Source organism: Phalacrocorax carbo, chromosome 3 (genome assembly GCF_963921805.1).
Source record: "Phalacrocorax carbo chromosome 3, bPhaCar2.1, whole genome shotgun sequence".
NCBI classification, from domain to species: domain Eukaryota; kingdom Metazoa; phylum Chordata; class Aves; order Suliformes; family Phalacrocoracidae; genus Phalacrocorax; species Phalacrocorax carbo.
In genome coordinates, this window is record NC_087515.1 from 6,255,449 (window position 1) to 6,280,826 (window position 25,378).

General features: G+C 52.1%; 1 protein-coding gene across 3 annotated transcripts in view; it reads left to right on the plus strand.

The window, feature by feature from the left end:
- Positions 1 to 25,378, plus strand: part of SLC35F3 (solute carrier family 35 member F3) — a 193,536-nt gene that overhangs the window by 162,956 nt on the left and 5,202 nt on the right. For all 3 annotated transcript variants that reach the window (XM_064445710.1, XM_064445712.1, XM_064445711.1), the window contains 2 exons: positions 17,030 to 17,249; positions 22,192 to 22,317. In XM_064445710.1, the coding sequence (XP_064301780.1) occupies positions 17,030 to 17,249; positions 22,192 to 22,317 (346 nt within the window). The remainder of the gene's footprint in view (positions 1 to 17,029; positions 17,250 to 22,191; positions 22,318 to 25,378) is intronic.

Here is a 25,378-nt window from a genome sequence, read left to right on the forward strand (position 1 = left end):
TGAAAGCACAGTGTGTGTCAGTATTTTTGACCTTGCCTGTTTACTGCTCAAACAAGAAAGTGCTCACATGGACAGCCAAAACTGACGTATTTATTCTACAACAGGCAATTGATTTCCAAGCCATTCTCAGTTATTGTATGCCACCTGAGAGACCTAAGTGTTTCAGTAACACAGAGAAGCCATTCAGTTTGTGTTACATATCACTCTGTTTTTACCATTTATGCTAAGGTCTTGCACAAAATTGATGCAGTGGCAACAGCAATGTGTTGTAGAACGTATTTTCTTGAAGGACTAGCCTATTGGGAGAAAGGTTAAAACAAGTAAAGCTGTTTGGAAATATGAATCTGAGAAGTGCTGTACATCGTATTTTATAACACCACCCTTTTGGCACCAAACTCATCAGCTGTGCCATTTCATGTGACGCTAGACTGCCAAGTTTCTCAATCTCTCACAGGCTGGTTTTCAAAGATCGCTACACTCTGAAGGGTTCTGTTAAATCAGGCTCTGGGACGAGGCTAGATGCCATCACAGTGTCTTGAGACCGCCCCACTCCACTCCCATGGGTCGCTCAGGACTCGCTGCCCTCCCTGCTGCGCTGCTGTGTGCGGGATTGGGATGACTGCTGAAGGACAGAGAGTGAGGGAGTATGGGGCAGAGAGTGCTCTGCTTTTGTGTTAAATGGACAGCAGCGGTGCAATTAAAAAGGCAAACAAACTTAACACGGAAAAGATTCACCTGTTCTTGATAAAAGGTACTCTAAAAATGACCACAAATACGAGTATTTAGAAAAGATTATTTCCTTTCTAGATCCTGGTTTACTTAATGTATCTAGGGGCAATTTGTGCATCGTAAATGTCAGCTTCTCTGTTATGTCAGCAAACTCTCGGCTTTCTTTTCTTGTGTAACTTACTTTCTTTTCATTGACTAGCTGCCAAGCTGATGGCGTCTCTTTTGGTATCTTCTGACTCACGTGCCTTCCTGTTCCCAGCTGTCCCAGTATCCTGTCATAGTGCTGAACAATTAGTACTTAGGTTATGAAGCTGATTTATTTCCTTCGTTTTCTGTATTACAGTGTGATGCTGCTATGGAGTGAGGATTTACAGAGCCAATAGTTTATGCCCACGGCCTAAGGCTGGCATGGCCAGCGAGAAGGGGCATGGCTTGGCAGGGCTAGGCCCAGCTGGAACTGTATCTCCATGCAAAGTCTTTCTGATAATCCACAGGCATAAAGGTCTAAAGTAAATGTGTGTGAGAGTATGTGTATATGTGTGTATTCTAGATACGTGTTCCAACAGATATATATAGAAGTGTTTTTCAGTAATAGCTATCTCAGGGTTTTGCACAGCCAGTGTTATCACTGAGACATTTCTCTCCGCTTTGTATTGCCTCTTGTCTTGTTCCTTCCCTCTCCCAAGACACAACAGCACTGTTCCCCCTCCTGTCAGCACTGTGCTAAATCAGCAGGGCCAAACGCCCTCCATTTCCAGAAGCCAAGGCGGGAGCTATTAGAAAAGCTTTTTATTCTTGCATGCTTTTTTGTCTGCCTATACCAACCACTACAAAAATCCAATTCACAGGAGGCCAGCTGGCCAGCTGCTTCTGGAAGTTTCATTTTGACTATTCCAAAAAGTAGTAAGTGGTACAGGTCACAGCCGAAGAGTACAAGCCAGATATAAGTCACATCAGGCCAAGCTTAAGATATCCACAAGCGACTGCTGCACAGTTTCAGACTCTGCAGGCCTTTCACACCCAGAACATGCACTGACGTCAATGGAAATTTTGGATGATGACGGAGAGCAGTGACGATGTTGACTCCGGCAGTGAAAGCCCTGAGAGCCTAATGTTTGGGTTTTCTCTGCCTTAGTTTGTACATGCTGTCCCTCACCACACGCCGAATGCCGCACAAGTGCTTGCCTGCAGTTACCTCAACGCAGCCCTGGGAAATAGCAGCGAGCCTCTACCCTCACGCCCCGCTGCCAAGCCGAGGTGGGACAAGCTGGCTGGGCGACTCGGCTGTACTCACACAGGGAATTTGTGATAGAGCGTCACCATGGGCCACAAATGCAGGCTCCCAGTGCCCTTTCTAGCACTTTCCCTGGGAGGCTTTTCATCTTTTCAGTAACTGAAGTGTTGTCACTTGCTTCAGGTGCCTCTCCAAACTGCTGAGACCTGCAGGGAATGGCCTAATCCACTTAGGTAACATTAAAAACAATGTGGGATTGTGGTTTGGGTGTTTTTTCCCAGTAATTTTTATTAACTCACCTTTTAAAGGCCAACATTAGCGAACACATTCATGCGACAGCCTGGGCCATGCAGGACGCAAGTTAGTTGTGTCTTTGGTGCCGGCACATCTCCCGGGCCACCCCGAACGCAGCCCGGGCTCCTCAGCGCAGCGCCCAGCCGCGCTGGGTGAGGACGGGAGCCCTTGAAGCAGCTCCTCTGACAGCTCTGATGCCCTTCCCAAAAGCTGGGGTGCGGCCTCCCAGCTGGCCCCAGGGCACTGGGGAGGCTGGGGCAGTGCACTGCACGGCTCCCTGCCCGGGGCAAAGCTGCGCCCGGGGAGGCGAGAGGCTTTCCCTGCAGGCCAGTGGTGCCGCTTGCCACCTGGCAGCAGCAGCACAGAGCGGCTGCAGGGCTGAGCCCTGTGGGGTTTTTTAATTTCAGCGGCCCATGATAAAAGTAAGGAGCAAGAGCATCTGGGGGAGAAATCCCTCTGGAGACCGAGTGGCCCCAGGCTGCTTCTACCTGACTGGTGCAGCAGGAGATCCTCCATAAGGTCTGAATTCATTAGCACGCAGTTGATCCAAGCAGTTGGTGTCCTGTTTTTCAAGATGGCAATTATTAGGTGCATGGTATAAGCAGGAACAGTCCTGCTGGAGTCAGGCTTTAAGGACACCCGCTCACCAGCCATTCCACTGGGCTGAAAATACTTGCAGGTGGTAGCAACACCCCAGGTGCGTCAGCGTGCTCCTTGAATCAGGCCGTCCCTGTTCTCATTGCTCCTTGGCGAATCAGGAGGAGCAAGGGGTGAAGCAGTGCAGTCTTTAACCAGCAACGGCCGTCTTCAAAATGGATGGCCAGCCACAATCACAATGCTAACTTGATTTAAAGAATCCATGTGATATTTGCTTTGGGCAGGAGGGCAGTTTTAAGGGGAAAGTTACAGAGCCCTGTTACAGTTCCCCGTTTCACTGCTGGGCTTTTTTGACCTCTTGATTAAATACTTTCTGGCAACTCTGTAAGGACCATCATTAGCTTTGATACAGCTCGCTAACCGCTCTTCACACTGCCGTGGCCTGCCTGCACGTGGCTTTACATGGCGCTGTCAGAGCTGACAGTCCTTTCTCTTTACTCCGTTTGGGCATGACGTAACCTCCCTCCCTCACACCCCCGCTGTGCAAATGGGCCGCTTCCCTCTCCCTCATCCTCCAGCCCTGCCCCAAATACAGCAGGAACCAGCCCTTTGTGTGCACCATGGGCACACCAGTAATCCCCAGGGACCTGTGAAGCTTTCAGTGCCCTTCCGTCTTCAGCCACTGCTGCTGTGGAGGGGAAATATCCAGCCAGAGTACCACCCGGCCAATGCTCTGGTGGGATCTGACTGAGATTTAAGGCCAATCCTGCGAATTACACCAGACCAAGTCAAGGGTTGCACCTCCTCGTGGGCTCAGTAACCAGCTGCCCCATGAGGCAGTCTGTGCACATAACTAGAGCTCATCTCTGTGTCCAGGCGTGATGTCTGCCTCGCCTGTGGATGTTTGGAGCTTGCATATAGCAAGAGTATTACATTTAATTTGTATAATGCTGATTATCCAGAAGAGTACAGAGCAATGCAGGCTCTAGGTACCTCTAAGGTGTAAAGGCAGAGAATATTGGATAATGAACCATGTGATAACTTCAGCTGTCTGACTGCTGAGTGCATGTTGTCACATTAAAATATGCTTCTTGCCAGCAATACTTGCTGCATTTTCCAAAATGGCACATCCCCTCCGGCCTGATGGAAGCCCACAGATGCCAGCCTGCCCCACGAAGCAAGTTGAAGGGGGACTTCAAAGGGACCATCTGGTCTCTGTGATAACACCCCAGAGTGAGCTCAGCTCACTCTGGTGCTCATGGACAGATGTGACTCTGTGGGAAATCTGTTGCAATGTCTGCTTGCACTACTGCAGCCGGTGCTCTTCCTCTAAAGCATCAGCAGCGCAGTAGTGCTGCTGCACAACTTTACCTTCTTCTTAATGCTTCCCCTCCTGTCCCATCAGGGGTGTCTGGTGGCCTTGCTCCCACAACAAATAACCCAGATGCAAAATTCTGTGGGATATTCGGGTGCAAAAATTAAATAATATTCAACCTAATGCAATCCACTTCCTGCAGCCTTTGCTGCAGTCATGCATATAAAAGCTGTAGAGCGTGTCCTAGGACCACTGCTTTTCACTGGAAATGGATGGAGGCAAACCAAACAGGTTTAGTGCCCCGGGCACAGCAAAGTGTGGGATGGAGGACCATCCCACAGGGGAAGCTGCAGACTTATCCCTGTGCTTCTGCAGCCCACGACTCCCACCCTGGTGTTTACAGTATGAGAATTTCCCCTGTGGTTTGGTCTTGTTCTTTTAAACTTTTTTTTAATGTTAGTTTAAACAGTCTCTCATTAAGGCTTCTGAGTCTGTGCTAAGGCTTGTCTTGGAAATGTGTATTCAGGTGGTTTGTAAGATTTGTATTATTTGCTTCTTTTGGAGCCATTCTGGTATATTATGTAAATCCATAGCAAAGCGTTTCCTGGGACCATTTATTGTGCAAATGCCTAGTTTGGCACGTGTACAGTGCTGAGCAAAACCAATTGCTTCTTTCTCTGGTTCAGAGAAGAAAGATAAGCCTGGAGATTTTTTGTTTCATTTAAGAGAAGACAATTTTCTCATTTCATTGCCTATCAGAACGAGTTTTCTGCAAATGAGCTGGAAACTCCCAGAATAGATAAAAGTTTAAAGGCAAAACATCAGCCTCAAACCATGTACAGAAACAAGTAATGGTCAACATCAGACACAGACATTTAAAAGTGGCAGCTGGATGTTGGATTGACTTCTGTGGTAATTACTTGCATTTAATAACATGCTTACAGAAGAATATGCATGGGAAGTTGGGCATTAACAAGCCATTAGCCTATTTTAGATAACATCCATTTCTGAGAAACCGCTTAATCCCTTAAACAGTTAATTTTCAATTCATGTAATCAGGTACGTTTGGTGAAAAGCCCCAGATCTACCTGTTGCTTTAAGCTTCAGTTCAGGCCCTTTTCTGTGTACTGACTCTGCACAAATTCACCCCCAGAGCTGAAGGCGGCAGGTGTGGGGTACCTGACACCAGGAAATTCTCCATCCTGTCTTAGTTTCAAGGTTTGCCGTACCCTGGCCAGGTCATTTCTTCTCTCCTCCGTGCAAGCTCGGGAAGGGGCTGTGTGTTGTGGTTTGCCTCTGTTCCCTCACGCAGAAGGAAGGTCCGCAGGGGGCTGTCAGGGGGCACAGGCAGTGGGAAGGGGGTGCGATTTGCAGGCTTGCCCTCACTCCAAGCCTCCAAACTCCCTCCCCGGGGTTGCTTCCAGCCACACCTGGAAGGTCAGAAGAGGCACAGAGCTCCTTGCAGGCACCATCAGCTGCAGTTCACAGGTCTCAGCAGGGGTGGGACGAGCTGTTGGGGGTCATGGCAGGACCCACCATGCCACAGTCCCTCTGAACGAAGTGCTGAGATACTTGGAGCTGGAAGTGGGCAGCACTGTCCCATCTCCCACCTCTCTCCTGCACGGTCCGATGTCCCTGGGTCCTGCATTACCTCAGACAGCAGAGCCCTGAGACATGTCAGCATCACTGAGTTTAAATGAAGCTGGAAATAAATATTTTGAATTCTACATAATGGTGGAGCATCATGTTGTGCCACTGAACTGTGCTAGAGGAAGGGAACATAAAAGCCATTTCCACTTGTGGGGAAAGCCCCACTGGCAGCGTTGCCATGTCGCGGGTGGTCCAATGCCAGCACCCATGGGGCCCTAAACCTCCTATGGGAGCAGAACCCACACCCCACGGTAGCTCCCCTCTGCCACCTTCCCACAGCTGCACTTGGGGCTAGAGTTCAGCCTTGCAACCCACTCTGCTGTTCATCTGGGGACCCCCCATCCAGCATGGGCTCCAGGCACAAAGAATCATAGAGTCATAGAATCATACAATCACTTAGGTTAGAAAAGACCTTCAAGATCATCAGGTCCAACCGCTAAGCCAGCACTGCCAAGTCCTCCTAAACTATGTCCTTAACCACTACCTCAACCACTACCTCAACACATCTTTTACATACCCCCAGGGATGGTGACCCAACCACTTCCCTGGGCACCCTGTGCCAATGCTTGACCACTCTTTCAGTGAAGACATTTTTTCCTAATATCCAATCTAAACCTCCCCTGGTGCAACCTGAGGTCATTTCCTCTTGTCCTGTCACTTGATACTTGGGAGAAGAGACCAACACCCACCTCACTACAGCCTCCTTTCAGGTAGTTCTAGAGAGCAATAATGTCTCCCCTCAGCCTCCTCTCTTCCAGGCTAAACACCCCCAGCTCCCCCTCATAAGACCTGCTCTCCAGACCCCTCCGCAGCTTTGTTGCCCTCCTCTGGACACGCTCCAGCCCCTCAATGTCCCTCTTGGAGTGAGGGGCCCAAAACTGAACATAATATTTGAGGAAGGGCCTCACCAGTGCCCAGCACAGGGGCCACATCCCTGCCCGGCTCCTGCTGGCCACACCAGTGCTGACACAAGCCCGGGGGCTGGTGGCCTCCTTGGCCACCTGGGCACTGCTGGCTCATGCCCAGCCGGCTGTCAGCCCCCACCCCCAGGGCCTTCTCCGCCGGGCACTTTCCAGCCCCTCTGCCCCAGGCCTGGAGTGTTGCCTGGGGTTGGTGTGACCCAAGGGCAGGACCAGGCACTTGGCCTTGTTAAAACTCATACAGTTGGCCTCAGCCCATCGATCCAGCCTATCCAGGTCCCTCTGCAGAGCCTTCCTTCCTTCGAGCAGATCAAGACCCCCACCCAACTTAGTGTTGTCTGCAAACTTACTGAGGGTGCACTAGGTCCCTTCTTTCAGATCACTGATAAAGATATTGAACAGAACTGGCCAACACTGAGCCCTGGGGACCACTGCTTGTGACTGGCCACCAATGGGATTTAATTCCATTCACCACACTCTTTGTGTCCAATCATCCGTCCAGTTTTTTACCCAGCAAAGAGTATGCCTGTCTAAGGTTTTCCCAGAGAATGCTGTGGGAAACAGTGTCAAAGGCTATACTAAAGTCTAGGTAGACAACATCCACAGCCTTTCCCTCATCCACTAAACAGGTCACCTTGTCATAGAAGGAGATCAGGACCTGCCTTTCATAAACCTCTGATGGCTGGGCCTGATCACCTGGCTGTCCTGTACGTGCCGTGTGATGGCACTCAAGATGAGCTGCTCTATAACTTCCCCAGGCACCAAGGTCAGACTGACAGGCCTGTAGTTCCATGGTTCCTCCTTCCAGCCCTTCTTGTATGAGGTTCAACAAGGCTAAGTGTAGATGGGCATCACAGCCGTCAACATCCAGTCAACGGGGACCTCCCCAGTTAGCCAGGACTGCGATAAATGATGGAAAGCAGCTTGGTGAGCACTTTCACCAGTTCCTTCAGTACTCTTGGATGGACCCCATCTGGCCTCATAGACTTGTGTGTGTCTAGGTGGTGTAGCAGGTTGCTAACCATTTTCCTTTCAATTATGGGGGCTTCATTCTGCTCTCCGTCTTCATCTTCCAGCTCAGGGGCTGGGTACCCAGAGAACAACTGGTCTTACTATTAAAGGCTGAGGCAAAGAAGGCATTAAGTACCTCAGCCTTTTCCTCATCCTTTGTCACTATGTTTCTCCCCGCATCCAATAAAGGATTCTTCTCAGCCCTCCTTTTGTTGCTAATACATTTATAGAAACATTTTTATTGTGTTTTACAGCAGTAGCCAGGTTAAGTTCTACTTGGGCTTTGGCCCTTCTAATTTTCTCCCTGTATAACCTCACAACATCTTTGTAGTCCTCCTGAGTTGCCTGCCCCTTCTTCCAACGGTCATAGAGTCTCCTCACTGTGGCATCCATGAGTGGATGTGCTTGGAGTGGACCTTGGCTTATTGCTGGGCTGGGAGCAGCATGCCAGCATGCCACATGTAAGATTCATAGACAAGCTCTCAAATTGACCTGACCCCAAAGACAGGAACAATCTATTAAGGAAACTTTTCCCTGTGAAATCAGCTGCAAAAATGGTGCTTTTATGACAGCCTGCACTTGCTACCTTGTCCTTTCTAAGGACAGGATGCTCTAAACTTGAGATTTTCTGACAGTAATGAGTCTAACTTTTCTTCAGCTCTTCTCAGGCACAGATCTAGTAAAGGAAAAATGCCTGACTGTGATGAATCGCTCCCTAAACAGCTTAATGCTGCCCCATCACCAACCATTACCATGGGCAGTATTAGTTAAACAGCCACTACTTGAAACATGCCAGGCATTTTCCAGGAAAACAAGGGATACCCCTTGCCTCCAAGTCCAGAAACCAGCGCCATCACTGGGGCTGATGTTACCTACTGGGCTGCAGGGCTGCAGCCTCCCATTAGGCAGGGTATAACGAGAGACCGAAGGGCCGGACTCTGCAGCCCTAGTTCAATCCCCAGCATGGACAGACCAGACTGGGTAAGCACAGGGCATCTCTGAGCAGCGACGTGGATGCTCCCCTGGCCCCGTCCTCTGGCCAGTGGCCACGGGGCCACGGCTTGCCTCAGCAGGCCGTGCAGGCAGTGGGGTGGGCGAGGGGCACCAGCACACCTAGGGCAGGTCTCAGACCTCTGTCCTGCAGAAGCTGGGGAGGAGCTTGTGCTTTCCTGAGCTGCTCTGGGTGTACGGGAGGAAAGATGGAGGCAGGGGTGTACAGGTTTTGTTGCAGGATCATCAGACCAGAGGGGCAATAAAAGCCACTGCAGGAATCCCAGGCACCTCTCTGCAAAATGCTGAGGCTAGTGTATTTGCAGCATTTTATGATCTGGGACACACCACAGGAGCCTCCATGCAACTGTTCTGCTGGCATGTGAACCTGTGGTGACTCAGGAAAAAGGCACTTGGGGGCTGTCTTGATAAGTAACAGAAGTTGGCTATAAAATAAACATGCGGGAAAAGCAAATCCCCAGCTCTTTGAAGATGCTGCCTATGGGCTGCCCTCATCCTGCCTCTTTCAAGCACCCAGGGACTTCGCCTCTCTGTGCCTCACCTTGCAAATCTGTAAAATGGGGTTCATGAGCCCACCCTTTGCTTGTGCTGCGTCGAAATATGCCCACCTGCAAGGCTGATATTACCATGACTGCTTTCACATCAGCACTAGCTCAAGGAGTGGGGAAGTGGAGCTAGAGGTATGATCCTGTTTTCTGGGAAACACAGCAAGTACGTTCCTGGAGAGCATTTTTGAAGAATATTTTGACTTAACTTGTGTCTCTTGCATGCACAACAGCCTTCTACCTACCTCCACTTGTAGGTATAATGCATGAGGGACGCTGTGGCCCTTACAAGATGAATTATGAAAAAATGTCCCAGGAATTTACTTTCACTATGAGAAATTAAACTTGCGTTTAGTTTCCTTCCCTCCTTTTAACAGTCAGGGCACCTCATCTGTCTGCTTTGCTTTTGCTTGCTCCAACTGGCTTGTGAGCCCACCCAGAAGACATGGCATGACTTTTTAGTCCATGTCTCTTTTTTCATACGTTGAACAGAAAATGTACGACTGTTAAAAGTACATCTGCAGATTATTTATCCGTGCAGGCCTAATCAGTGCAGGGATTAGCAAAACATGTTTTGCCTGCCAATCTCTAATCAAGAGGCCAGATTCACTGGCACAGTGGTGGCTTTGCTGTGCTCCAGGGAGGCGATGCTCACTCTGCTGGAAATCAGGAGCAATTTAACCAAATTCCGTTTGCAGGTACAGACCTTGCAAGGTCAAAGTAAGAAGTGCAGCCTACAAAGAAAAAATATCACCCGCTAGGAGCAAGAGCAGATCCAAACCTGCTTCAGAGAAGAAGGCTTTAGCATGAATGCTGCAACAATGAGAAAATTGTAACAGAAGTTAACAGTCTGGAAAGGAGACAACCTTGTGCACAGTTTTCCCTTAGGATGTGTATTCCTCCCAGGTATTTTCTACCTTGCCACATCTTTCCCAAAGATGTAATGGCAGCTTCAGTGGCTTATTTACCTTCCTGGCATAGGTTTGTTCTGCAGCAAGTATCAAAGCAACAAAACCCCCGGCCTGAGGGAACACACCGTGTGTGATTTTTCTGGTTCTTGTCTACCTTTCCTCTTCATAGGTGGGGTTTTTAGCAAAATGGGAGCAAAAAGTGTTCCTTCCAGTCTTGGCACAGTTTTATACATTCATTTGCACAAGGTTCAAAGCAGTGGAGAAACATCCCAACTACCTAGCAATGGTTAAAGACAAAACAGTGGAAAGTGAATAGTGTTAAACATATAATTGTGAGATCAGTGGGGAAAAAAAGGAGCTTTACTGTCATATTTTATTTGGAAGTTTTATTTGACAGCAACACCTGCTTTCGATATGATTAACTCTTACTTAGCATGCAATTTTGGCACTAACTACTTCTGATTTACTTCACTGGGGATGCTCAGTTCCAGTGATGGATGTATTTTGCTAGTCATCTTGTGCTGGAGACATGCCTAATGGGGCAGAGCTAATTTGCCATTTGCTGGATTAATGAAGACACACACTAAAAAGATCATGAGGAAAAACAAGAACTAATACGTGAAAGATTAAGAAACCAACAAACAATTCAGAGTAAAAATACAAAGAGTAAGATCTGTATGCCTTAGGTTTTTCTGCAGTATCTTTCATGCCAGCACTGTTCCTGTAGTGCCATAGCAGCTACGTGCCATTCCCAAGTGACACTGCACGTTCCATCAGGCCATACGAAGTTGTCAGGACACCCTGTGACAAGTGGCGCATTTGGGAGAGGTACTTCCAGCCTGGCTGGTGCCGGTCTGGACTCGCTAGCCCCTGCTCAGGGACTGTTACTGCAGGGGACTTGTGCCACAGCAGCAGCAAGGTGGGTTAAGTCACGCCGTGTGGTGCCCACTGCTTTATTTTATACCTACAAGCAGGTTTCCGTCTGTCCCTACCACTGTCTTCCTGTGCAGAGGATGCCCTGAAAGCCAAGCAGCCGCTTCTGCTCCAAGCTGGGCTTTATGCGCTTTATGCCAACCATCCCGGTTGGCATCCTGAGGAAGCGGGGTGCAACCAGGCCAAGCGTGTGTCCCGCTTTCTCACCTCCACCATCCCGTTCCCCTGACACAGAGCAAAGACACCTGCTGCCGCAGCCCCCTCAGCAACACCCCGTGGCGAGCATGTCCACTGTGAAACATCTCTCTGGAAACACTTCCCAAGGGCCATATGTAACCAGGCTGCGATTCTCTCAGTCTGCACGTAGACCTCCTCCCAGCAGCATAATAATGCCTTTTATTTCAGCCATGAGCATTCGGATTGTCTGTGAACATGGATATGACACTTCTGAGTGCGAGCAAGTGCTGTGACAATTAAGCCAATACATTTCCCTTCCAGTATCCTTCCTTTGACATTTCCACCCCAGTCTTACAAAGGCCTTTGCTGTCGCTGTGGCTAATGCCTTGCATTTATTTTTCACACCAACTGCTGTGATTACAATGGAGCTCTAGCTCATGATGGCAGAATCAAGGAAAATAATGCAGGGAGCTAGTTTATCTCCAAAATACAGTATTATGCCCCACAATGCCAAAGCTCCCTGTGCTGCCACCTTATCTGGAAACAGCCTGGCAGTTGTAGGAATTTACTCCTCGTGCTGGAGGATTACACAGAGCTGACGGGAGATTGTCTCAGTGGGGTGGCTCTGCAGGACATCTGCAGGGCGGCTTCCCTGCCCAGGAGGAGCTGTGCTCCCATGCCCAGCGCCCGGGCGTGCCTGGGCTTTGCATCAGCGTTTCTCTGGCCGTTGCCCACACCAGAAGTCCTACTACTCGGTGGGCAAAGCAGGGTGAGCCCAGCAAATGGAACTGTACCAGCAAGCGAGCAGGAAGCAGCTTTTGGGTTGAGGTGGTCGGTGAGACCGGCAGGCGCCGGATTTCTTGTAACGCGGGCAGGAACAGGTTTGGTCAGTCTTTTAGGACAATTTCTCTTTTAGCACAGGGGGTGGGATTGCTCCTGCCAGACGTACGCTGGAGGTGCCCATGTCTGTGCCCCTCGCCCAGCGGTCCCTTTTAGAGCTGAAGGAGAGGAATAGAAGTAGCTTCTTCCTGGACTCAGTGCAGTGCCTCCTGAGGTGGGCTGCAAAGGCAGCTCAGGGACATGCATCTCCTGCAACTCTGGGCAGAGCCTCGGGTCCCAGCTCAAACATAAAAAGTTGCTTGTACTTACCTAAAGGTCAGTGGGCAGAAGCTCCCCGCTACTACTCTGTGTCCTGGGACTCCACACTCTGCCAGGTTATTAGAGCCACACACACGCACAGTTATCTCACAGGGACCTAACAGAGCATCTTCAGGGCCTTCTCCAGCTGGATACCTTAGAGGTACATGGAAAATATACAAACCATAAGTAAAAAAGTTGCTTGCTGTTAACTGTGCCTTTATTTAAAATAGACCAGACTCTCTCACTCAATAGGTGTACAACCCAGATCTTTGAAGGCTTTTGCAGTGCATCTAGGGGATGACGGGCAGCAGTGCACACCCTGTGTGAGCAGGGAGAGGGACCCCATGGAGGACCGTGATCACACCGTGACAGCCCTGCTCAGCTCCACTTGCTGGAAAACCCACTCCACTGTCACGGTGCGTGGGCACAGGGCTTGCCATCAGCAGTTGTAGACATTTGTAGTGATCGATGCTGCACCTAGCAAATGCTGTGTGCCCATATCAGCCACTTGCAAACACTGCGTACTGCTAAAAAAACGCTGATCCCCTCAGGCACGGCCCCTCCTCGCAGCCAGGCTGCCTGTGGGCTGCCCACGCCTGCTGCGTGCCCGCAGCATCGGGCTGCCCAGCTCACAGGGCAAGGGTGAGTGCCAGAAGCGCAGGGGAGCGCCTCTGTACAGGATCCCTGCTTGCCTTCTTCGCAAAGCACACCTCTGGCACCTCTGCCCACATTAGCAATCAGCAGAGATTTAGACCCAGAGGCAAACCCAACAAAGAGAAGTCTGCAGCCTCCAGGCATCTGGTAACCCTCCCTCTTCACCCTAGGTGAGCGAGAGCAAGCTGTGCAGCAGGACCGGCTCACCGAAGCCTGGATAAACTGAGGCAGAAAGCGTATTTTAGCCTAGAAATGAGATAGCTTGGCTGCTGGCCCCAGCAAAGACAGAGGAGGCTGGTGGTCTCCCTGCCAGAGCTGGGCGCTCCCCCAGCAGCTCTTCTACCACCACTGTGCCCTTGTCCGAGCAGCAGATACCCAGGTCTGTCTCCCCACCAGCCTGGAGATAGCCGGCTTGCTCTGGTGCAAGTAGAGGACTCCCTCCGTGTCCTGCCCTGGGCAGGTAGACCTGCAAGAGTCTGCTCTGTAAAACCTCAAGGAACAGACCCCAACTCCCCACCTGTCCCATGGCTTTGGGAGGCTTGAGGTCAGGCCTCACACAAGGGTCTGCAGTGCTGAGTTGGGCTCCAAAGGACGCTGAATGCTTACAGTCTGCCTTCCGGGTAGGGTGGGTTTTGTCTTTCTTAAAAAGTAACATTTTCGTTAGCAGATGAGATTGTTAAAATATTCATAAGCAGGCTCTCCTGGTGCAGCCAGGCATGCCTCATGCGCCACAGGACACAAGCTCCGTTTTTCCAAATAGTATCCATAAAACATCAGGATACTCATTGGGTACAACATACCCTTGTCAACAAAACTGAAATTACTGGACAGCAGGAGCAACTGTGTCCAAAATTTTCTGTCAAAATATTTAAAGCTGAAGGTTGGTTTTTCTGGAGTGATTTCATCCCCCGACTGTTTTGGGATTACAGTGTAGGTTATATCACAGTCCTGGCTTGCTTCCCATAACTATTTATCTACTGTTACTCACTGACAACTCTCTTCATCAAATGCTTCCTTGTGCAGCTTCACAAGCTGCATTATGGCACCAAGGGAAAATCAGTTTCCCCAATAAGCAGTAGCAAACCTGGGGAGACAGTTAATTGTGAGAGGGTTATTGTAAGGTTTATAGTCGTCCTGGTGCACAAAACATATATTTCCCTTAATGCTCCTCAGACTTCACTGAGGATGCCAAGTCCAAGAAAGCCATCTAACCCATCTGCTACCGCCACAAAGAGCCCATGATTCAGCAGTTGGCTGGTCTGGCAAAGGTGGGCATTTTGGACAAAAGCACTTGCTGTGCACGTGGGCGCGTGTCTGGTAGCACCCTCCACAGCCCCAGTGTCCTCAGGGAGAAGCTCCCTGACAACCCGTGCTGGATGGGGAAACCTCTGCCATAAAGAGCCAGCCTACAAGAAGCAGTTCAGAATTGGTGAAACCAGCCAAAAATGCTAAAGGGAATATTTACTGTATAGGCCAGTGAGAGGCGACCCCCAAAGGGGGAAATACAGCTCAGGGTTCTGATCCGTGCTGGGGCAAGGCTGTCCTTTGGGGCATCATGGCACTACACTGGGTGCTTCAGGGATGGGGGCAAGCACCAGGCTGTGCTACTGTATGGATCCAGTTGTATCTGCTGAACAAGAATCAGGCCCACAGTACAGTAAAAGCACATGTTTCTACTGTATATGAAAGTGATACCCAATTCTATATGTGGAGAACAGATTTTTGGCAGGAGGAATATTTTTCCTCAAAATTAATCCCAGTGTATATTCCATTTTAGTCCTTTCATTTGACTATGGCTTCCCTGTCCCTCTCATACCTGTCTTACTTAATGTAATTTACTTTAAACTGCGCCTGCGGTTTTTGTCTTCAGAGCATTAGACTGGCTGCCTGTGGCACCCTGGCAGTCAAACCCTCCACGGTGTCTGGGGAAGCAGTTTTAAACCTCCAGTGAAGTTCAGGACTGGGTTTTTCAATGTCTCCTTGCATCCCCTGTGGCAAGTGGCATCTGTCCCCTGTGGCAAGTGGCTGGTACAGACAGTGCTTCACGGGGCTGAAGGATGGGTGTAGTGCTTTTGGAAAGGGAGAGTGGATCCAAGCCATGTGCTGAGCACAGGCAGTGCCTGTCGGTGCTGTGCGTATCCCCGAACAGCCCTGCATGGCGCCGGCAGGTGGGAAGTCAGGGTGCCGTTTCTGGTGCTGAGGGGTAGCTCTTTTACTGATACAGAGAGGCGGTTACCAGGTTTGGCAGGGTGTAGGCTGCTGCCAGCAGGTAATGTCATGGAGGAAAAGGGACACTGATGTGCTGGCTGTGACACGATGCACAACCAGATGCTCAGATGAAAGTGTCTGTGTACAGCAGCCAAAGCCTAGGTCACCACGTCCAGAGGTGGGCAAGTCCTGCACAAGAGATGGACAAGTTCCGGGCAGCCATGACTCAGTACGAGACTGACAGGCAGCAAAACCCAACAAACACAAAAAAATGCGTTTCCTCAACCCTGCAGCCACATACCTGCTGCAGCAGAGGGGGTGTAGACAGACATAGGGTTAGTGATGGGTGAAATCTGAAGAGGCTCAGGGTGTGGATAACTTTCTTTAGGTAATCACCAGATACAGCCCCATCTTCTGAGAAAGTGGATCAAAATCACACTTTCATCAGACTCCAGATAATGAGCCTTACATGTCCAATCTCCGGAAACAAACAGCTCGAAATTCAAGGCAGCAGTAAAAACTTATTTGGCATTCATTGTCAGAGGAAAATTGAATTTTGCTCAAATTTTGTCAAAGCACTTAATTAAAGTACTTCAGGGCCTCAGGCCTTTTGCAGGCTGCAAAGCAAGCAAAAGCCCACACAGGCCACGGCACTTTGACTTTGTCACATTGACTGCCACCTGCACACTTCTGCAGGCTGCACCCTCCGCCTCGCAGACCGCTCCATTTCTTCTTTGCCCTATTGCATTTCTGTGCAGACAGCGCAGACAGCAGCTTCCAGCTCTGCTGCCCGGCAGAAGCGGATTGTATGCAGGCTTCCCCTCGCAGCGCCTCCACAGAGGTGACCCCTGTAGCCCCATCCTGGCTCCCACCGCTGCCTCCCCGGAGCCGTGCCAGCAGGACCAGGCTGCGCCCGTCACCTCCTGTCGCCTTTCCCCACCAGCGCCTTCTGGACACAAATAAACCGCTGGTGTTTCCTCTTCCTGCACCAGGGCCATGCCTGCTCTGGCTGCCTCCCGCTTGGGGATTCGCAGCATCCCCAGCCCCTGCTGTACACGTGAGCTCCTGACTCCGCGCTGCTGCCCCAGCTGACCCTGCATGTCCCTGGGTGCCACCATGTCATGTCCTGGTGCATGTCCTCGCCCCAGTGGGAGGGGGCACCTGCCAGCCACCTCCTCCTGCCCCTGCTGCTGCTGGGGGGCTTGAGCCAGGTCTCACCCCTTGGGTGGAAAATCCCCAAACCAGGCTCCCATGAGGCTCCTTCCAAGCCCTGCATAGCGGATCACAGATGGGCCCTAGGGTCCCATGGCTGCAGCAGGAGCAGGGAGCAAGGGGCTTTGCTGCCAGCCCTGGCCCCTCAGCATCCCAGTGCCCACAGGGGTGAAAGGAGAAGGATGACCCCATGCTGTTTCAGGATGTCCACTGTGAAGGTGCTCATGGCAAAGGTGAAATTTCACCTCCTGGCTTCACCTCTCCACTTGCTCTTCCATTACTGTCCCTCCCGTGTTTGCAGCCCCTGTGTGTTCATACCGCTCTTGCAACAGATGATGAAACTTGGCGGTTTTTTTCTCCTCTTTAAGGTATGTGCCTCTCTTTCCCAAAAGGAAAAGAAGAGGAGCAAGAAGGAAAAGAAACCCCTGTATTTGCTGCAGACTGTGACTGGCTTGTGTAATAATGCTGCCTTTCTCTCCTTGTTTTAGGGAGTGCTGCCGATTTTTTGGAGACAATGGCTTGACTTTGAAGGTGTTTTTTACCAAGGCAGCACCCTTTGGTGTTCTTTGGACACTCACAAACTACCTTTACTTACATGCAATAAAGAAAATAAACACTACGGATGTCTCCGTGTTGTTCTGCTGCAACAAAGCTTTTGTGTTCTTGCTTTCATGGATCGTTCTGAGGGACAGGTTCATGGGAGTGAGGGTAAGTGACTCCTTATCTCTGTCTCCCTTCTTCCCCCTCGCCCTTCTGCCTTTCCTTTTCTCATTCCCTCCTGCTGGCCGAGTCGAGCAGCACCCAACAGAGATGGCCGAGCGGGCACAGAAATCCTTGCGGAGCAGGGACGCATCCTCTGCAGCCTCCAGGCGCCCATGAGCTCACAGAGCCCCAGCCTGGTGCCTTTGCACATCTTCCTTCAGAAAAGAGGTAACTTGCTCCAGAGTGTGGCACGAAGGAGAGCTGCTATCTCCATGTTGCTGTGGGTGTGCGCCAGACTTTGCCGGCCCCTTCCGAGTGACTATTGCCAGGCTGTGGCACCAGACCTAGTTGTTTCTAACCGCACGTTGCTGCAAGCCCCAGCTGCACGCGATGCCTTTCTGGTCCCAACCTGTGAATTCAGTGGTGCCCTTACCCTTCTATGCGTGACAGCGGGCTCGCAGGGTGGCATGGTTTTCCTTTGCACTCATGTCAGTCAGCAGCAGCTGCGGAGAGGAAAGGAGAGCCGGGCTGCCCTCGCCCGCCCTCAGATGACGCGTGTGTCACTGGCAGAGCTGGTGCACAGGGACCTGCAGCTGCCGGCAGCTGTAGACACGGGGCCAGGTAGTACAGCAGGCAGCGGGGCAGCGGGCCTGCTCCCCGAGGGCTGCGCTCCCAGCGGCACCCCAAACGTTTGCTTACACCCTTAGTCCTTCACCCCACGTGAATGCCTGCTCTGCAGCAGCGGCAGAGCCATGTGCGGCGGGGGGGTTTTTTGGAAAACCCCGCAGCTCCCTGCTGACCCTGCTGCCATTATGGCAGCCCTCAGCACACAGTGTCCTTTGGCAGCAGAGCTGGGCAGGTGGGTAACCCACCATGCTGGGTCCTGCCAGAGCCAGCAGTAACTGCGAAGAGAAGGTGCCAGTGGGTCCCTCCTGCCTCACTGCACCAGCAGGCGCTTACTAATATTAACAGCAATAACGGTACTAATACCTATTTCCTGCCCACCATTGGAGGAGCTCTGCTCCCCCACCTGGGCAATGCTGTCACCGCTCAGAAGAGGTTGTAAGCCCCCTCTGTGTGGAGCAACCGGGAGTTAACTTTTCAGGAAGCATTCCTCTGTCAGGAGAGCTTGGCAGGAGACCTTGGCCAGCCTTGCAGTGGTGGCAGCCAAGAGGCTGCTCTGGGAATCGTTGCAAAATGTACCTGCCAAAAGCCCGGCCTGGCCAGCTGGTGTCTGTGCTTGCCCACCCACCTGCCCAGGTAGCCATACCCTGAAAACAAATTAACTGGGGGTTTTGTGTACAGGAACAAGGGTATCCTGCAATGATCCTGGAGCAGGGGAGTGTTGCTGGTATCCTAGCTGACTGTGCCTGCCATTTTCGTAAAAGCAAAAAAGCGTATTTTTGTGGTCTTCAGCCATCTTGTGGTGCTGTCAGCTGCAGTGCTGGTGGGGCGCCAGCAGAGGAGGTGTGCAGAGGGCTGAGCGCTGCTCTGCCAGGCTTGCTCCTTGGTCCGCAGGTGCTGGGTACCGCTGTGGTCTGCGGGGAAAGAGGTTGACTCGGGTGTAGGGATGCCCGGACAGGCACACACACGCTGGAGCGAAGACGCTTCTCTTGCTCTCCCGGGTGCGTGGCCATGCATGAAGGGCCGGGGTGGTCGGGGCCTCTCCAGCACCTTCCCAGCCAGGCTAGGGCTTATGCCGTGGCAGGTGACGTGTGCTGGGGGACAAATCCTGCTCTGCATAACCCCCTTCCCAAAGGGGCAGAAGGAGTGGAGGGAGCAGGGAAACAGACCCGAGTGGTGGTCTCAGCCATGTCCAGCTGTCCTTCATTTCTTATCAGCACAGCCTTGGAAAAGCAGCAATGAAGCAGAGACCCAGAGCAGGGGCCAGGGCCGTGGGGGCCATGGGATGCTCCTGCCACACATCCCAGCCCTCACTGTGGCACCTGGCACTGGTGAGGGGCAGTGGGTAGCGGGGAGGGCTTCCTGAGAACCCACCTCCATGCCCAAAGAGGACCATGGCCTTCTCCCACCCCAGTGATGGGCCAGCAAGGTGCCTGGGCACAGGAGGAAGGGCCTCGCAGGAGGACTGGGCTACTTGATCTTGAGCAGACGTGGCATTCTGACTGGTGACAAAATGTGAGTGAGGAGACACTTGTCACTAGAGACCGGCAGGGCAGGAGGCAGTACAGCAGTTCTGCTGCCCAGCTTCATTTGCCACCGTGGGAGCGCTGGGGATGTGTCTGTCTACAGAAGGCTGCTGTGTGGAGTTCCCTGGCGAGATGCATTTTCTTCCCACTTATCTCCCTTTTCTGTACAGCCCATGTGAAAAGCGGCAGACACGGAGGGAGGCGCTGCTGGCATGCTGGGGCATAGCTTCGGGATGAACCCTAAAACAAAGCTTTCTTCCTGGGACTGGCAGCCAGGAGGAGGGACAGCTGCTGGGGCTTCTCTGGGAGTGACCTAGGGACTGGCAGCCAGCACACAGCCCAACCCCAAAGCACGCAGTCCCTCAGAGTCACGCTACTCAGAGCTGCTGACCCTTTTAGAAGCACCCTTTGAGGGGGTATGTGGCAGATGAGGCTGAGGGGGGAGGGTGCCTTGCCCTGTGGTGAGCAGGAGCCCTCCCACGCTCCCGCTCCATCCCCCCAGCAGCGCAGCAGGATGGATAGTGCCTCAGCAAAGCGCTGACCGCACACATTTGGGTGTCCCTGTTCACACCCACTGGAGGAGAGGCCAGGTGAGAAAGACAGCAGCTCAGTGGGGTTTAAGCAAGTACAGGAATCCTACTTGGCCTTCAGAAGTGCAACTACCGGCTCTTTAAGCACTTAAATCACAATTTGGCTGGAATTTAAATGTAAGAGCAAGCTACAAAATCCCATCCTCACCACTCAGGCACCTATAAGTGCCTGCATCTCCTGGAAGGAAGTTGCACTTCTCCTCCTTTTCCTTCACTGTGCCCAGAGCAGCGGTCCAACTGGACTGCAAGCTGTCATATTGCTTTCAGAGAAGACACGCATGTAATGAAGCTGTGAGTCCCTGAAGTGGTGCCTCTGCAAGTCCTGTGGTGCTGCTACATGTGCGAGTAACCGCAGGCGGGTAGCCGTGGTGTAGTGCAGTGCAAGCAGCCTGTCACTGCCACTAACAACGTGCTTGACAGACAGGCTGAAAGGTTTCCAGAGAAAGCATATGTGACACACCTGGCGTGTCAACAGGTGAGGCCAAGACTCATCTGACACTCGTGACGTGCCTGATAGAAAAGGCAAGAACTGCTGCCCCAGCAAACCTGTTTGCAGACTTCATTTATTTGCTTTGATCTTTGACTTCAGTGTTTCCCTCTGTGCTGCAGTAAATAAAACAGCTCAGGATCCAAGAGAACCATTGCTTGCAAGTACCTCCTGTGTACCTAACATATAGGCAAGAACACCTGCCAGTGGGACTTGGCAATAAATATACTATCAGATTCCAAATCGTAGTCTACCTTTCCAACCAGGCAGAGACCCAGCCTCCAGGGAGGTGCTCTGGAGTCAGCCAGCCCCTGACATTGAAAGCAAAACTGGATGCTTTTTATTCTGCAGTTCCTTAATGCGCCCTCCAAGTTTCCACTGCAATGCAGCGGGGGCTCAGGCAGGCTCCCTTCGCCGATATGAACGGTGGTACCAGCCATTTGTCCCTGCCTGACTTGTGGCTGTGGTCTCCCCATGGCTCTCCAGTGAAGGCTGGACAAGCCCCACACGTCTCGGATGGGAGATGGCTACACCTGGAGCAGATGCTACAGGAAACGCTGCATCTTTCATGCTTTGTCACCTGGGCTGTGGCACACGTGATGTTGAAGGGCTGGAGCTGCCATCTTTCAGATAAGCCGGAGCCATGTATCTTGCAGCCCTACAAAGAGCCACACTGAGTCAGAGCCAAGGTGTGGCTGCCCCAGGAGCCTGGTTCCAGCAGCTGCCTGTAGTGGACACCTTAAAAAAAATCTGTCTAAACAGCCCCAGCATGTCTGGTGGTGAATGGGAAAGGTGAGGGGAGGCCACTGCTCTTGGATGTGCAGGCAGCCACAGCCTGTGGATGGGGCTTAAAACCCCAGTCTGGCCCTGGAAGAGGGGGTGGTTGTCTGGCACTGACCCAGCGATGGGTCAAAATAAGCTCATTTATCCCAGTCATCTTAGAAGCATCACCATGACCATGCAGCCAAAAGGGATGTGGTTTAAGCAGGGCATCCCTCACACCACTGCAGAGCCAGGAAGCATGGGGCATGCAGGAAGCCCTTTTCATCCCCAGAATTACCACCTGGGGAGGCTTGAGGCACCGGGCAGGACAGTCCCAGAGAAAGCCAGGGGTTTCTTGCTGCCCCTGCTGAATCAGGGGCAGCCTGTCCCTTTCCTTTGTGAATGCTACCTCCCTTTGGATGACTCCCCCCAGGCACTGTTGTGGGCCTGGCTGGCCAGCTGAGCCTCCTTCTACTCTATGAAATGACACATCTGAAATGGAAAGAAGTTGCATGAGTTTTATTTCCCTGTTTATTTCAAAAGCCCTTTTCCTCAGGACTCAAAGCCTTTCCTGCAAGCACCGGGGAATTATTACTTGTGTATTATTGTCACGCACAGGCTGCAGGGACTTGCTGATGGGGACACTCGGTGGCAGAGATGAAATCCCCCCTTCAGCTCAGTCTGAGGCACTGGGCCCTGTGGTCTGGCCTGCCTCACACCTCCCCGAGGCAGCTGCTCCTTCACAGCTCTGCCTGCAGCTTCTCTGCAGCCGGGGAAGCCACGAGGGGAGGCAGCATCAGCTCCACGGGGACCGGCCTGGGCTTGCTACTCATTTTCTACACAAGGAGGGGAGCAGACGATGCAGAGGTACTGCCCTCTCACTTAAAGCTGCTCTCCTGTTTTCTATGTTGGGTGTTGTCAGTAACATTTTCTTTCTTTCTTTCTTTGTCTCCAACCAGATCGTGGCTGCTATATTTGCGATTGCAGGGATAGTTATGATGACGTACGCTGATGGGTTTCACAGCCACTCCGTCATTGGGATAGCCCTGGTGGTGGGCTCTGCCTCGATGTCTGCTCTCTACAAGGTAAGGACACCTGGGTCTTCCCCGCCAGAAAGATGTCAATCACCCCCATCACTCACTTCAACTGCTCCTGTCTTACTTGCAAACCTTCATGCACTTCACTGCCAAGTGCCCTTCTTTGAGGGACTCTGCCCTAAAAACACTGACTCTGCAACACTGCATTCAGGTATTCACTTGCTCTGGTCTCTGCCCTCACTTAGGATAAAATTGCCTATTTCCTGGGAAGTCTTCTCCAGTGCCCGCAGGAGGACTCACCAATCCCCACCTTCTTGAAAAATGAGGCTGCTTTTCCATAGGTGCTGGATTTAATTACTCACTCTGGAAGCGCCCAGCAGAGATTTAGCTTCTTTTTCAAGTCGCTGTGTTACCTCCCCTTCCTTGCCAGTCCTCCCTCAGTAGCATACATTGGGCTTGAAGTATTGCTTATCATGGAACTAATCACATGCTTAAAATCCAAAGCACATGGCTATGAATCAGGGTTTCAGCCTGAGCAGCTGGGCACGCTGCGCTGCATGTAAGATGACACACAGCCTTCTGTGCTGGGCAGAGAGCCGTTTCACTTCCCCTGAAACACGTGTGTGCGTTTGCCTCTGTGCTGCTCGTGGCATGCAGAGTCGCAGTCCGCAGAGAGCGATAAGCACTTGTAGGGTACAGTTCACCCACCCTGGCTCATATGTGCGCAGTGGGATGAGGTGTAGACATCTCCATCTGGTCCAATGAATTGGACCGCACCAGTCTGTTGTGTTTTAACCCCAGCTGGTGACCAAGCCCCACGCAGCCACTCGCTCGCTCTCCCCCCCTGCTGGGAACGGGGGAGAGAATCAGAAGAGTAAAAGTGAGAAAACTCATGGGTTGAGATAAAGACAGTTTAACAGGTAAAGCAGAAACTGCGCACGCAAGCAAAGCAAACCAAGGAATTCATTCACGCCTTCCCGTGGGCAGGCAGGAGCTCAGCCAGCTCAGCCCCAGGAGAGCAGGGCTCCATCACGGGTGATGGTTACTTGGGAAGACAAACACCATCACTCCAAACATCCCCCCCTTCCTTCTTCCTCCCCCAGCTTTACATGCTGAGTATGACGCCGTATGGTGTGGGACATCCCTGGGGTCAACTGGGGTCAGCTGTGCCCCCTCCCAACCCCTTTTGCCCCCCAGCCGCTTGCTGGTGGGGTGGGGGGAGAGGCAGGAAAGGCCTTGGCTCTGTGTAAGCCCTGCTCAGCAGTAACGAAAACATCCCTGGGTTATCAACACTGTTTCCAGCACAAATCCAAAACACAGCCACATATGAGCTACTGTGAAGAAAATTAACTCTGTCCCAGCCAAAACCAGCACACAGTCCTCCAACACAAACGGGCCAGGCAAGCCCTGCAGCCTTAACTCAAGCAATCCAGAGAGACTTGCCAAACTGAGAAGCATCTGTCAGCGTCCTTCAGCGCTGCGCTGCAATGCTTTCTGCTCACTTTTTCAGATCAGCCTGTGCCTTACATAAGGGAGGTCATGAAGGTTCATACAGCTCTTTTCTCGAAGAGAGCATTTCCTTGCAAGATCAGAGATGTGGCCCTCCAAACCCAAGGAAACGCTATAGCTCTGGAGTCATCTGCAGGCAGGGAGGGTTATTAAAGCCCAGCTCTTCCCCCTCTCCCATGGCACCTCCACTCCTTGGGGGGGTCAGAGGGTCTCAGGGCGGCTCCACCAGAGCCCATGCGTAGCGAGTTGATGGTGGCAGTGCCAGCAGGGTGTTAGTCTGCAGTGCACCCCGCATGTGAGGACAGATGGAGCTCTGCAGCTTGATCTGCAATGAATGCCACACTGCTGCCACTCTGCTCTTGCTTTCCACAGTCTGGCTCAGTTTCCATGAGCTGCGTGTGCCGAAGGGGCAGGCAGATCTGCAGGCAGACAAGCCGTGCCGCCTGCAGCAGAGCCAGCTGCCCTCCTCCCCCAGACATGGACGCTTCAGTCTGCCTGTGCCAGCTACCCACCCTGCCAGGGGCGTCCTCAGGTGGCAAATGAGGAATAAGTGGCTTTTGGGACATTTTGCTCCATTATGCAGAGTGGTGACACAGCTGCACTGGCCAGTGGTGGCTGCCCGGTGGTGGGAGCGGGCAGCGGCCCCACGAGCATGGCAGCCCTGCAGACTAGCCTGCGGGGCTCTAGTTACACAAAGGGAAGAGGCAACTGACCCTAGCGAGGCCGCCTGCTGTCCCAGCACAAACCAGTAAGTCAAAGTCCATCGGCTCTCCTGGTTTGCAGCCCGTGGCAGGGGAAAGCTTTACCCAGAGCTCATGGGATCCACCAGATCCACTGCAGTTCTGTGGTGGAAAACTGACGCAGACCCCAGCCCGGTCTATGGGAGCTCCCTGGGTTGGCCGCTCACACCCCTCGTTTCCTCTCGCTCTATCCCTTCTCCCACTAACAAACCAAGCTTCTAAATCCCTTCTTGTGGTCTCGGTAGCTGCGCTGCAGCTGTGCTGTGGTGGCAGGGCTGCTGCTGCTGCGCTGTCTGCCTGCTGGGGACAAAGGTGCCTTCGGGCTGGCACCCCGGGGAGGTGCACAGACACCGCTGTCCTCGCTGCCTGAGTCTGCGGGGCAGCAAGCTGCTCCCTCCTTCAGAGAAAATGGATGTGCCACGCTTTGGTGTAAAACCTCATTCATCTCCCTAAAATATACACGGAAGTGAGCGTCCAGCAGAGGAAGGGAGCTGGTCCCTGTGCGCAGCTGCTGAAGCTGAACCCAAGACCCCAAGAAGAGAACCCCATTCTTAAGGGGAAGTTTTTTTTCTTTTTTTAAGTGTCTGTAATTTCCCTTCTTGCTGCGTCCCACTGACCAAATCTAAGTTTTAAAACCCCACCAGGGAGGTTGAGTCAGGAATGTCAGAGGGAGCCTCAGCTCCCACAGAGGGTCGTTTCTCGGCCACGGCAGTGCCCCATTTCAGCAGCCTTCCTCGATCAATGTCTAGGAGGAGGAATAAATTCACACCACAATAAAAACAACCCTCCCAGGTAGACGGCCCAGTCAAAGCAAAGGGAATGGGGATGGGCGGGAACAGGCTCTGAGCTGCCCCCTCCTC